At 39.5% G+C, this 14214-nt stretch overlaps 2 protein-coding genes across 4 annotated transcripts; both read left to right on the forward strand.

Annotated features, from left to right (window-relative positions):
- The first annotated feature begins 646 nt into the window (after positions 1-646).
- Positions 647-5122, forward strand: LOC102717431 (NEDD8-conjugating enzyme Ubc12). 2 transcript variants are annotated; one of them, XM_006653905.3, is made up of 6 exons: positions 647-900; positions 1847-1958; positions 3213-3321; positions 3811-3889; positions 3985-4101; positions 4747-5122. In XM_006653905.3, exons 2-6 carry the CDS (start codon positions 1850-1852, stop codon positions 4882-4884), a joined length of 552 nt encoding a protein of 183 aa, XP_006653968.1. In that variant the 5' UTR covers positions 647-900; positions 1847-1849; the 3' UTR covers positions 4885-5122. The 2 variants fall into 2 exon arrangements, with proteins under 2 accessions (XP_006653968.1, XP_015693224.1); XM_015837738.2 differs by lacking the exon at positions 647-900 and adding an exon at positions 1431-1532.
- A 2317-nt stretch (positions 5123-7439) lies between these two features.
- LOC102712815 (ACT domain-containing protein ACR9) lies at positions 7440-11204 on the forward strand. 2 transcript variants are annotated; one of them, XM_040524112.1, is made up of 6 exons: positions 7440-7777; positions 8381-8599; positions 8685-8790; positions 8923-9262; positions 9613-9897; positions 10217-11204. In XM_040524112.1, exons 1-6 carry the CDS (start codon positions 7540-7542, stop codon positions 10370-10372), a joined length of 1344 nt encoding a protein of 447 aa, XP_040380046.1. In that variant the 5' UTR covers positions 7440-7539; the 3' UTR covers positions 10373-11204. The 2 variants fall into 2 exon arrangements, with proteins under 2 accessions (XP_040380046.1, XP_015692450.2); XM_015836964.2 differs by having other exon boundaries at positions 7441-7777; positions 8384-8599; positions 10217-10791.
- Positions 11205-14214: the final 3010 nt, after the last annotated feature.

Below are 14214 nucleotides of genomic sequence, written 5' to 3' on the forward strand. Positions count from 1 at the left end.
TTTTTGACTCTTCATCTTATTTAAATTTTTTTGCGATTGATATTTTTGTTTTTATTAGATAATAAATCATGAATAGTACTTTACGTGTGACTAATTTTTTTCTAATTTCCTAAAAACTTTTTAAATAAGACGGGTGGTCAAACGCTGGGCAAAAAACCAAAAGAATTTTTTTTTTGACAGAGGGAGCAGAGGAGAAGCATATTTGTGTCTAGAAAAAGAAACGAGAAAATCGCCCTGTCTCTCGAGTACTCATTAAGAAATTTGTTACTATATACCATTGCTAACAGTCGGATTCACCACAATGTCACTGTAACATGCGGCGGGGCAAAGTACCATTATAATTAACATGAACTCTCTTCGCGACGTTTAATTTGTAGTGAATATGCCCTGTCTAACCAAAAATATCTGGAATAAAATCTGGTCAAACTTTTAAAATTTTGACCACCAATTATTTCTAGATTCTTAATTTAAATATAAAATAAATGATATATATAATACTTACACTTAACGATAATTATATTTGACCGGAGGGCTTAATTAAGTTAAAACTTTCTGGCCACCTGAAATGACCAAAATGCCCATTCAACGTTACCAAATCAATCATCTCCTCCTCCCACCATCCTTCTTTTCTCAGTCCTCTCTCCTCCCGTACGCGGCACCGCCTCGCCACAGCCGCAAGGTGGCCGCCGGCCGGCCGGCGAGCTCCCCCCACCCATCCGCGCTCTCCCTCGCGGCGGCCCCGGTTCCCGGCTTGTTGGGACTTGGGAGCGGCGGCCCCGGTACCAGATTTCTCCTCCCGTCTCGTTTCACGTCCGTCTCGTCTCCTCCTGGCTTCGCCCGCCGCCTCCGCCTGCGCCGATCTCCCGCGAGCAGGGGCGCCGTCTTCCTGCATCCTCACCGGTGAGCACCCATCCATCCATCCGTTAAGCAGCCACATCCTCTTTCTGTCTCTCTCTCTCTCTCTCTCTCTCTCTCGCTCGTGGAATTTGCATGACAAACCCTAGATAGTTTCTCTTCTGGATCTGGCTTAATTTGCCTCAATAATAACCTTAAGGGAGACTAATAACAGGTTATTTTTTTGTTCCCAAAAGGTTTAGGTTTGGGGGAACCTCCATTTCCCACGTTAGATCCGCCCCTGGTTATTGTTTTTGCAGTGTCCCACATAATAAGCATATAGCAATCGTTTCTTACATCTGAGTACCATCCAATCTCTCATATTTGCTTGTCCTCGCATATGGTCTAATGTACAAGTATTTTGTAAATGCATGTGTATTGTGTTCTTTTTTGTTCGTCCCGTGGGAGTTTAGAAGATTGTCCATCTGAAAATGTAAAAGCATTTTAAGGAAAGAAATGATAAGACGATCGTTCTGCACACAGAAAAATTATGCGGCTGCAAACACCAAATTGTGTACAAAAGCATTAGCAGGTCTAGAGGACATGACAAAATGGAGAACACCATCGTTATGTGCTGTATCTGGTTCCAGTGTGCTTACATTCCAACACAGCTGAAACAAACAAGAAGAATGCGCCAGGTTACATCCAAAAAACCCGAATGAAACACCTCCTAAGTTTAACCAAGCTACTTTGTTACTGGTTAGTGCATATTATTTTTTGAAATTTTGGACCCTCCTACTAGTTTTCCAGTCTCCAATGTCGAAATCCATTCAGCTAGTTCAAAATAGAAAAACAGACCGTTCCATTTTATGCACTTAAGTTCTAACTGTTCAACTAAAATAAGGTAGACATCACAGATGCAACAGTGCAATTACTTATATTTTTCTTTTGTGCTTCTATCAGTTGATACTGTTTTTCTCTGATTTAGTTATTTTCCCTTTTTTCTTTGCAGAAGATGCTTAATCTCATTAAAATAAAGGATAAAAAGAAAGAGCAGGCAGCAAGTGCTGCTGGAAAGGCTCCTGTAAAAAAGCAATCAGCTGGAGAACTCCGTCTTCACAAAGGTGCATTGAATTATACATGACTGTCCGTACTTCTTTTTCTGGTCACAAAAACATGTTGTCTGGACATTTACAGAGTCTTTGCAGTGCATTTTTTATATCTAATTTGTTTTGTAATGAATTTGCAAAACATGATAAATTACAATATTATGAAAATATTTTTAATACTAATCTACATATTGTGATTGCTATGTATCTGAAATAGATATTTGGAAAATGAATGTGTTTCTGTAACCAAAGGAATTACCCTTTTTGAATTTTATTTCAAAATTTGGTGAGCTAGAGATACAAATACAACTTTTAAAAATTTAACTAAGTCTCAGAGCTCATCTAACTGTTTTGGGAAATGAAAATGTTCCTTTCACAGCACAAATACTCTTCTTCTTATTTTAAAATTTTAACCAAGTTGTTAGCAATCTCTTTATTTTCAAGTTAAGCATGATTAGTAATCCCTCCATCCCAAAATGTACTCGTAGCCAGAAATAGCTGCATTTTGGACAGAGGAAGTAGTATGTTTCATGTGGGGCAGTCCTGCCACTGTTGACAAGGGAGGAGATAACAGCACTCCAGAACACTTGCTAGATGTGGAAAGTAGCTCACTTGTCTTCTCTTTCCTCTGTTTCTCTTGTTATTTGCTCTCTGTCCTGATTTAGAGGAGATGGAGCATTCCTTATCCCGTAAAGTTATGGTGGCAGGTTGACAGCTATTCCGATGTAGTATTAACTTGTGGCACTTAGGCTAGGTGTATGGTATCTCATTCAGTAATATATTCCATGGCATGCCGCTGTCTGTGCCATGCTGTCCAGGTGCTACAGAATATATGAAAGCAATTCTTCCAGCTATGCACTGTGACCAAACCATGAATTGATGGACCATCTGACTAGGAGTGCCTTGAAAGGTTTTTCTTGAGGCCAAGAACTGGACAAACTAAGTCACAAGTTCATGTGTGCATGTGTATCTGTCAACACTATTTACTTGAATAGTAATTTGTAGGGATCTGTGCAAGAAAGTTACAGGAGTTGCTGTTTTTGTATGTAACTAGTTGGGCCAAATTGGACTTATGAAGTTCTCTTCTTTCTTTATTTTTGTACCATCAAGCCTGTATCATTATCCACATGATCGAGTTGGATTGGATTTTGATGTAAATAAATTTAGATTTTGATAATCCAGTTTTGTATTTTGATTATCATAAATTTCTCCTTATTACAACTTTATCATGCCATAAATTATTTATGACTTCTATATGATACTGAGCAGATATTAGTGAGCTAAACCTACCCAAGAGCACATCAATTTCTTTTCCCAATGGCAAGGATGATCTGATGAACTTTGAGATCATCGTCCGACCTGATGAAGGATATTACCTGTAAGTAGAATGATTAATGTTTACTTCGCGTTTTTATGTTCTTCTGCACTACCACACAGGTTTATGTTCATTTAAAGAACTTTTGGTAGTTTTGAAAGATTATCTGTCATGTTAAAGAAAAACATTTACAGTTTTTTCGGAGCTGTTTATGGCAAAAGGAGTTTAACATTACCATAAGCTAAAATGGATATCCATTTTCCCACTGTCTGTTGGCTAGGTGATAGGCCTGCCACCACTTCATGTGGATACTTTTGCCTTGACATAATCGTAATCACATTTTACAACCGACTTGTGTAAGCCTTTAAAAAGGCATCCACCTAGGCTGGTAGCACCTTCCAGCCCTGCTGACTCACCCACATAGATGGCTGACTATCCCTATCTAGGTTGCACTGATAGTGCATTTGTGAATTTTTTTTGTGTGAAATGTCAATTCTACATACCATAGTCCTACTACTGTTCTATCAATACTGATTTTTTTTTTCTTTTTAGAGGTGGCACTTTTGTCTTTACTTTTCAAGTATCTCCCTCTTATCCTCATGAACCTCCAAAGGTCAAGTGCAAGACAAAGGTATACAATATAACTATCTATGCTATATTTTCTTCCCAGTGAATTGTGTGTTGCTGCCTCTTAACCAATTTCTATGCATTGTAACTTGCACTCAGGTGTACCATCCAAATATTGACTTGGAAGGAAATGTATGTCTGAATATTCTGCGTGAAGATTGGAAGCCTGTTCTAAACATCAACACTGTCATTTATGGCCTGAACCTTCTTTTTACGGTATTTCAGCTTCCTTGACACTTATTGAATTCAACTATGTATTTTGGAAAATAAGGACAAAAAAGTTGATTATCTAATCATTTTAATCATGTCTGCAATTATGTTCAAATCTAGCATATCATTGCACCCTGTTTACATGATACTTTCAACAGTAAAATTATATTTATGATGACGTTGTCATCTACATTGCGCTTCACGGTTTATGTGACGCCGTTATCAACTTTAAGAAGCAATGTGGCCATGAAGATATTGGAAGTATAATATTATCATGTTGAGAAATGCATGCATAATCCATGAGTTAGTTATGTTTGTGATCTTATCAATTTCAGAAAGGTTTCTATGGCATTGTTTCATTGTTTTTTGAGTATGGATGCTGCCATGGTACACTAGAGTAATATCGATTACAACTGGTGTAGTACGAACGATGAAAAGTTGCTTCCCTGAAACCTGTTTTTGAGCATGAGACTGTAGAAACTCTTGTTCTGTTGCCCAAACATCTCAACAGAAGTGCTGAATATCCTGAATGATTTTCTTGAGATTGTTCGGATGACCAAATTATACATTGATGCCGTTGCCACTACTGGGTTGTAGTATAGTAAGATCCCTCGTTTAATGGGCTTAATTTGCTGTTAATTTTGTCTGTAGCAACCAAATGATGAGGATCCCTTGAACCATGAAGCAGCTGCTGTCCTTCGTGACAACCCAAAGATGTTTGAAGCTAATGTCAAAAGGGCAATGGCCGGAGGCTATGTGGGTCAACACTATTTCCCAAGATGTGCATGATGGTGCTGGGTGCCAAAAACATTACTACGTTTTAAGCCAAAAACATTACTTCCGACATTTTGGATGTATGGCTTCGGTCCGTAAAAGTGTTGTGGGATGCATGCGATATGTTGTTGACTGTATGACGGCAATGCTGCCATCTGTGTGATATTTGTTTGAAGTCAGTAAATTGGTAATCTGGAGGTGGTACAGATAAAATTTGAATTGCAGTTCAAGCAGGATTTATACATCATTTTCTGACTGCAAGGTCATAAGTTTCTTGTTCAGTTTGCTTCTGACACATTTAGGTCAAAATTGAGATACTAATAATCAGGCAAATGCCAAGTCCGATGATGAAAAATTTGGATGACAAGTTACGAGGATAATGCCAATTTACTTTCTGCGAAATTTCAGTGAGATAGATAAGCAGTCTGTCTTGAGAGTGCCCAGCCGAGCAGAAGCAAGGGCGGTCTCTGTTGGTCCTGTAGACAGCTTCCACCAGGGTCGTGTTCACCTCGTGACAATTTTTGTTTTCCCAATTTTTTTGCTGCAAGCTGGTTGTCTCAGATGTCTCCATCTATTGGCTTATTCGAGAAATAAGTGAAACAATATATTTATAAATAAAAAATAATATGTGAATAAAATTTTTATATACGTGTTCTTATTAATCTAAAAACCAAAGATGAAAAATTAACTATGATAAAAAAACTCTAAAATCAACTCTAAATTTAAGATTAAAAATTAAACTTTGACTTATAAGTGAAAAGATAACTTTACTAGTTGCATATATATACTGATGGATGCACTGGAGTTCCGATTTCTGAATCCAGCGTGTCCAGCAGTAAACATGGAAAAAGGTTATGAAAAAGGAAGATTGATTTTAGGGGCTTATTAATTTGTGGTCCGGAGAGCGTCAAATGGTTGCTTCGTTTTTGTGTGTTTCAGGTGGTTGGTCGCACTGTTCCTTGAGGGCTGCTGCTGCTGCTTATCTCTAATCATGATAAGAACAGTATTATTCAGCACCACTGTTGTTAACCTAATGCTCTCCATAATGCATGGCTTTGTGAAGAGTAGTAGTAGCTAACGAAACAAAGCTGCCTCGATCATGTAACAGGATAGGGTGATGCTAGCCTCAAATGATGAGGAGGAGCTGATTAACAGCAGGAGGAGAGGCTCCTTTCCAAGGTAGTAACCATCTTCCTGATTGATTGGGGGATACCTCTACAGGGACTAGTTTGTCAGAAACAATGGGACAATTAGCATCAGACAGACACACCCGGCCGGCCTGTCAAATAATCTATCACCACTGCCTAATGACAGACACCAATAGCTGGGAGCTCGACCCTGACAACTTTCACTGTAACCTCTACTGTCAGTAGAATGATTTTATATAATCAATATTGGATCCACAGGAAAATCTGAGCTGAACACATGGTTTTTTTTCCCCTTCTTTATCCAATCAATTAACTGAAGCTAGGTAAGGTAGCACACCAGCAGCTCCTGGTGCCTAGCTAATTTATGTCCTGTACAAAATATCAAACTGAACATTGACACATCTCTATCTTATCCTCCCAAGTTGTCAGACAAAGGATAACAAAGACATATATGTACAGCATGCCCAGGCTAGACGCCATCTTCTTGAGTATTAATTGTGACTAATTAAACACCTGCTTAGTAGTAGTACTTAGAAGCATTAATGATCCCACTGTTTGCCATACCCATACATGCGAAATCTGGAGAGAGCAGCTGGTTTGGGTTTTGATACTTCCGGAGAAATGCAAGGCTGTCCGAATAGAAAAGGAAAGGTGAGTAATTCTGGGCCGATCAACTACAGAGAGAGGGGCTGCGGTCGGGTGGCGATCCATCGATTTCGACTCGAATGTGTGGCTCCGATTCGTCAAAGTGACCTTGACAGCGAAGCACCCCACGCAACACACATGAGCAACACGAGCAGATTCCTAACATACCCTTTTCTTTTTCACCTTTTATTTTCTTTAAATTTCTGAAACTACCCATTTTAATGTCCTACTCCATATGGCATGTCCAAGTAACATCGGTAGAATTTTATCACACTAACCTGTCCTCAAATAAGACGATAAAAATTAATTACTCCATTTGTAACAATCTAGACAGGGTCCTGTTTATATTCATAATTTTTTATTCATGTTCATATACATACACAATGTCTAATAATCGTAGTCCGAGGTAATTATATTTTGAGACGTAAGGATTAATTTTTATTTGAAAATTTCTCGGAGGATTCAATATAGTACGAGGGAAATTTCCTTGGTCCGTGAATGTTTCGAATTGCACTTAATAACTTTTCCTTGTTCATAACTTTCCTGGTAGGATTGACGAGAAGGGGACCGAAAACACAAGAGGAGAGGTAGTTAGGGTCGGTTTCGTTCCCGCGCTCGGCGGCGAACGGTCAATGGCAGGTGGGGCCCACCCCCTCGTTCATGAGCCACGCTGACTCAGCACGGGGGCCCACCTGCAGTCCACAGATAAAAACAACTCCTCCCCCTCGATTTATTATTCACTTGGACTCCTTCTCCTCCCTTCTCTTCTCCGGATTTCTCCTATAAAAAGATTTGTTTTTTAGGAGCAAATTTTGATTTTTATAGCGAGAAACTAGGGAGGAGAAGGAGGAGGAGGGATCCGGAATCTCCGCGGGGTATGCCACCGGTGGGGGTGGGGGAGGTGGCGGCGAGAGGAGGAGGAGGAGGAGGGATGGTGCTTGGCGGCGGCGCGGCGGCGGCCGCGGTGGGGGGAGCTGAGGACGCGGTGGTGATGCAGCTGGCCGCCGGCGAGGGGCAGGACACCGTCATCACCATCAACTGCCCCGACCAGGCGGGCCTCGGCTGCGACCTCTGCCGCACCATCCTCGAGTTCGGCCTACGCATCACGCGCGGCGGTGAGGACTCGACGTCTCCTCCTCCTCTCTTCTTCTTCTTCTTCTTCTTTCTCTTTTAGGGTTCCTGAATATGTTCACCAACGTCTAAATCGGGACCGAGAGTTCGGAGATTAGATTAGATTTGATTAATGTTTCGATTTTGGACTGACGACTGGTTTTGCTATTTCTGTATTTTTTTTTCTTTTTCTTGTTCTGCCCTGCCGTGTTTCTGGGGAAAAAAAGGATTTCAACTTTTTAGCTGTTTCGTTTTGTTTATCTCATCGTTATCGGATTTTCTTTCCTTTTTTCCTTGCGGCAAGTCGCCATCTAGTTTCGTGTCCCTGTTACTGTGTTCTCACTGCGTTTCGGATTCATGTCGGTCTTACTAATCATTGGTGTTTTCCATCTTAAACATTAATTCTGTACTGCATCATAAGCTGACGAACCACTGCAACTTGCAACCAGTACTTACTCATGATAAGTAAACGCTTTTTAGTTCAAAACTATGTACTACTACTTACTTGCAAGTGGTCCGCCTGTTCCACTTTCTTCATCAAAACTATGTACTGCAATTTTCTTAATCCTTCACCCAACATCTAAAATTTTTAGTCTTTGGGATTTTAGCAGATGTGTCTACGGACGGGCAATGGTGCTTCGTCGTGTTCTGGGTCGTGCCCCGCTCATCTTCAATCAAGGTCCGGTGGGCGAGCCTCAAGAACCGGCTCATGTCAATGTGCCCGTCATCTTACCCAATGTCTTTCTACCCTGAGATCACCCAGCCAGGCCCCTCCCAGTTCTACCTCCTCAAGCTTTTCTCATCGGATCGGAAGGGGCTATTGCATGGTGAGAACCCGTTTCTACCTTGCATTTTATAATGTTTGTAGTAGATCAAACTGTGATATAATTGCAATTACCATATGAGTCGCAGATGTTACACATATATTGTCGGAGCTAGAGCTTATAATCCAGAGAGTGAAGGTGTCAACCACTCCAGACGGCAGAGTTATTGATCTCTTCTTTGTCACTGATGGCATGTAAGTTGTCATTGTTAAAGTTCAGGCTTTCTGTTTATGGTGCCCACTTTGAACAAACTGCTTGTGCAATATGCCGATGAAATGCATCACATAATAATTCTTTCATATGACTGCTGATACTTATATGTGAAGGGAATTATTGCACACAAAGGAAAGGCAAGAGGAGACTTGTTCAATGCTGATTGCTACCTTAGGTCCTTCCATAAGCTGTGAAATCCTATTAGCAGAAGGGTTCCAGCAAGGATTCTCCTCTCTCCCACCGACAATCTCTGAGGAACTGTTCAGGATGGAACTGGCTGACGGAGACAACTGTTCAAGGTCTCTTAGTGCAGAGATGAAGAGGGTGCAGAAAGCCACCATCAACTTTGACAATTTCCTGAGCCCTGCACACACACTGCTCCAAATTAACTGTGCTGATCAGAAGGGTCTCCTTTATGACATTTTGAGAACAATGAAGGACTGCAGCATTCAGGTACATGGAGATATATGCCTGTATTTGTAGTGTACATAATTAATGTTATGAATGCTTATTAATCTGTAACATTCAGATCATTTTGCAAAAAGTAAAACAGAGGGATTTAGATGTTCTGAACATCCAAGGGAACTGTCATAAATGACCTTAGAAATTACTAAGATATGAATAAACAATTTTTGTCCACCTTGTTGAGAAAGTTTATAGCCATCAACAGCCGCATAATGATTTCTTATCTGTTATCTAAGCATACAAAGGGTGCATACATTAATGGCTTACAAGGAACAGTACTTGTTTCATTGCACTTGTCACTAGTATATAATTCACATGTGCCATTGGTACTTTTTCAGGTAACATATGGCCGGTTCTGGTCAGACAAGAAAGGTTTTCGAGAGGTGGATCTTTTTATCAAGCAAGCAGATGGAAAGAAGGTTATTGATCCTGAGAAACAGGATGGTCTCAGCTCACGCCTGAGGTCAGAAATGCTCCATCCTCTCAGGGTGATGATTGTCAACCGTGGTCCCGACGTAGAACTCCTTGTTGCCAACCCTGTTGAGCTATCTGGGAAGGGACGGCCACGTGTATTCTATGATGCTACATTTGCTCTGAAAGCGCTTGGGATCTGCATTTTCTCTGTAAGAGTAACACCCCCCCCCCCCTCACCCCCCTCCCCCTATCCGTTCACTTTTGTTTATGTTTATAAGCTAAAATTTAAATTTTCAACCTTAAATTTGAAGTTGATTTTGAGGTTTTTTTTCCACCGTACTTTATTTTTCAGCTTTGCCTTTTAGATCGTTAAGAATATGTATATAAAAGTGTTATTCAGAAATTATTTTTCGTTTACAAATATACCGTTTGGCTTTTTCCTCCAACAATCGAAAAGATGACCCCCATAAATTATTCAGAGAAGGTTCAAAAGGCGTTTGTGTTAACTCTCTTGTTTATGCATTTCAGGCTGAAATCGGGAGGCAGACAGCATCGGAGCGTCAATGGGAGGTCTACAGATTCCTCCTGGATGATAGCAATGAGTTCCCGTTGGCAAACAGCCTGGTCAATAGGAACCGTGTTGTTGATAGGGTAAGGAAAACACTGCTGGGCTGTTTCAACTGAGGCTTGGTTTCTATCTCCATCAATCCAAAGCTCAAAGACGACTGATACCGTCAGTATCCAAACTGTCCTGGTTAATTACCAGTCGAAAGCTCAGAGTAGGACTATTTCAGGTTTGTCAGTGTCGGTGATAAACTTGTTGGCCAAGCTGGCTGGTATCACTGCCTGCAATTGCAGCTTCTGTTCATGTCATCATGTCATTGAAGGATGATACGGGTTTTTGACCAACTCATCGTGTTCAGTTGTGATGGAAGAGTCATCTCTATCTAGGTCGTCTGTGTGTCATCTTCAGAAATAGCTGTCAATATATTTATAGCATAGGAGCAGATGACATACCCAGTTCCAGAGTTCCACACTCTGGACACTGTTGTAAATTGTTTCTGACAGTAAAAAAAATGAGAATCAGTGCATCGCCATCTCCCAATTCCCATCCATTTTGGCGTTGCTCACATGCTGCTATGAAGAGAGAAGGGAAGGGTGGAAAAGTGCATGTTTGGTGGGAGGAGCAAATCGGAGCTTCAATTATTGTGCTTTATTTTGGGTAGAGGATTACTGGATGCTGACACAGATACATGAGCTTGTTGTAAAGTAGTGCAAGATGTGCCTCACCTGCCTCTGCTTTCCTGCCTCCTTCCTACCTTCCTTCCTGTGTGATTGCCATTTCTTGAGTGGGTATATTAAGCTTGTTCCCTGATGTGGGGTTTGTACTTTCTTGTAAGCATTCATGGTAGCATCATGGTTAGCTTAGAACCCTACTTTGTTAATGCAAAAGCATGTGTACCAGGTTGTAAATATACTCGATGGAATTCTCTAGTGGCCACTATGTGTCCGTGTACATTGCTTCCAGACCAAACACCTGATGAATAATTGGCTCGCATGAAACCTCTGGATTATTCATTTATTCAGATCGTGTCCGGTGAGAACGGGTGCCACTTCGTTTGTCAGGGTTACTGTTCAAAAATCAGATTGAAGACCAGGTTTAGTCATATCAATATTATTGTGTTCAATATCATGGATGAGATGACTGATGAGAGTAAACATAGATGCTTGAAACTGCATTTATCTGCAATAACTGCATCATCATCACCTGTTGTCTAGACAAAACACAATTTGGCCAAGTTGCATCGATGATTGGTATTTGGACGCGTGCATCATCCTTAAATTTGGGCTGGAGTTTGTTTTTTTATCATTGGGATTATCCTAGACAAAGTCGGGAACGTACATATGATTAGTGTCGTTAGCCTATATGGTCTCCTAGTCCTTAATGACGAAATGGACCTTAATTCATGTGATTAGTATATTGTCCTTGTTTTTCTTAAACTAGTAATAAATCTAGCGTGCTGATCCTTTGCTGCAACAATAATGTTGTTGTGATATTTGTATTGAGAATTATACGTGCCAAGATACCATTAGCCAAGGAGCAGACGAGCTAGCTTTTTGGGCCAAACTAAAATGGGCCTCACGTGTGGTGCACAGTCCCTTTGCGGTCCATATAACACCTCAGCCCAATCCCGTTCTAGCCCCCCCCCCTCCCCAAAAAGGAATAAGTCCACTTGAGGTCCCTCAACTTATCGTCCAGTCTGTTTTTCGTCCTTATACCGTAAACCAGATACGACCGGTCCCTGAACTGTCAAAACCGGCACAAAAAGGTCCCTCGGCTTATTGGTGAATAAAAACCAACATATAAATAAAACTTTCATATACCTTCTTAGCATAAATACAAGCGAAAAAAAATAAGGAGTCTAGTTAAAAGTTGGGAAAGGAGAGGAAGTGTACTGCTGGGCAGTGCCAGCATGCTGCATGCTCAATTCCATTTATCAACTACGAGTGGATGTGTTATGTTATATATATACGAATAATATGACTAGTATGGAGATAGAAAAAATGATAGAAGTAGCGGTAGAGAGTAACATGATTCATTTTTAATACTTCTGGTGTAAAATGAGTCAAAAGATAGTTTAGAGGCGAATTGCTCTAATAAAATAAAATAAAATAAAATAGTTTAGGGGAGTAAAATAGACTTTTTTTCTAAATTTATTTTTAAGATGTAGTTTTATGATATAACAAATTAAATCTATATTTTTTTAATAGTTTGATTAAAGTATTCGTAGTTTTGCGAACTTTACTGTTATTTTTATCAGCTTGGTACGCATCAATTTGTAATGCATTAGAATTTAGATATGATATCCAGCGTGCATGGTCTTGTAGGAGATGGATGGAATCATGCGATCGAAAAGCATTTGCGTGGAAGACGAACAACTAATTAATCAGTTGAGTTTCATGGACTCTAATTATAAGATGGTTGGAGTCTAGGCAACGTCGTTCAGTTTTTGGCCGATCCCGTGAATGATCACATGCATCATATTGAGTTCGACCGATCGAGATCCCTGTTGCAACCCCAGTAATATTAATTAATATTTATGCTCTCACGGAGATTTAAATCCAGAAACTTACGTGCTACTTAGTTTATGCTACATGCTCTTTTACTGAAATAATTAATTAATGTGCATATTAAGACGATCATAAATATATATGTGTTGATTAGTTTAGAAAAGATATATATGCACGTTGATTTGATTCCATGGATCGATCAAAGCTGATTAATTGATCCACATATATAAGCACGTAGGTATATACAGATTTTGCTTTACTGCTACGTACTCAACTTATGCTCATCACCTTTCCGTGGCATCTCATCATCTCGATCTCGTGCTACGTAGCTTCATAAAGTTGTTCAATGCCACATGCATCAACTGTGTACTTCGACCAACACAAGTAGCAGTTTTTTTCAGTACAGGGTGGATGTCCACCCGCTATTTGTATATCATCTAAATAGTCATAAAAAATATGAAAAATTTTAATAACATAGATAAATATAAGTTATATTACTCCATAAACATGCAAGGTTAAATTTAACTTCTACAAGTTGTAGCAAAAATAATAAAAACAATTATAAATATGTGTATCCTTAGTTTTAGTTTTGTATTTTTTTTCTATAACTTGTAGAAATTTAAACTTACATATTTGTGGAGTGATATAACTCATATTAATCTATCTTGTTAATTTTTTTCATATTTTTGACGACTATTTATATAGCTTGCAAGCACACGGGTGAATGTCCACCGTGTGCTAAAAACTGTTTCATCTCTTTACGAAGCTAACTAGTTCACGAAATTATAGTTGTTAATGAACAGATTATATATATAGTTTGAAGATTTGAAGTATTACGGATAATATGCTAACATGTCCCTGTGTTCATAAGTCGATCTGTTGATTATAACCGTGGTGTTTAAAGACTTCTGTTGGTTCTACTTAGGAGCAAGGGCACATGTCAATAAACTTGAAAGCCTCCTATTAGGGGAGGATATCGAATCTCAAAACAAACACACGCCACGTTAAGCCAAGATTTAAAGAGTCGTCTCGTTGCTAACCACCGATTTCGATCCTACAACCTAAGTTATAGCATTTGTAGTTGGATATGCTATAATAGTAGATTGCCCTCGACGTGTACTCTATGTTGTTCTCACCAAATACATCAAAATAATATGAGATGTGCTGTTACCCAATTGTCACGAGACTGAATGTATATTAAAAATTCACGTGTCTTGCTGCAATCTTGTGGATACATTGACACCAGAAAAATCTAAGTTTAAAAATAATGTAGTTGGGTGACACCCCTCGACTAATATAACATTAGTGATTTAAAGATTAAATAGTCACTCCGTCCCAAAATAAAGTTATTTCTGCCACACATACTTAGTTTCAAAATAAAGCTATTTATACAAATATCTTCTCATCTCAACCAATCACAATAATTCTCCATTTAAATTTTTCACATACATTCT

Source organism: Oryza brachyantha, chromosome 5, assembly GCF_000231095.2.
Source record: "Oryza brachyantha chromosome 5, ObraRS2, whole genome shotgun sequence".
NCBI lineage: Eukaryota > Viridiplantae > Streptophyta > Magnoliopsida > Poales > Poaceae > Oryza > Oryza brachyantha.

Coding starts and splice junctions, on each gene's coding strand:
- LOC102712815 (XM_040524112.1), top strand. CDS start 7,540: ATGCCACCGGTGGGGGTGGGGGAGGTGGCGGCGAGAGGAGGAGGAGGA. Junction 9,263..9,612: donor TGAAGGACTGCAGCATTCAG/GTACATGGAGAT, acceptor GTACTTTTTCAG/GTAACATATGGCCGGTTCTG. Junction 9,898..10,216: donor TTGGGATCTGCATTTTCTCT/GTAAGAGTAACA, acceptor TATGCATTTCAG/GCTGAAATCGGGAGGCAGAC.
- LOC102717431 (XM_015837738.2), top strand. CDS start 1,446: ATGGAGAACACCATCGTTATGTGCTGTATCTGGTTCCAGTGTGCTTAC. Junction 1,959..3,212: donor AGAACTCCGTCTTCACAAAG/GTGCATTGAATT, acceptor GATACTGAGCAG/ATATTAGTGAGCTAAACCTA. Junction 3,322..3,810: donor CCTGATGAAGGATATTACCT/GTAAGTAGAATG, acceptor TTTTCTTTTTAG/AGGTGGCACTTTTGTCTTTA.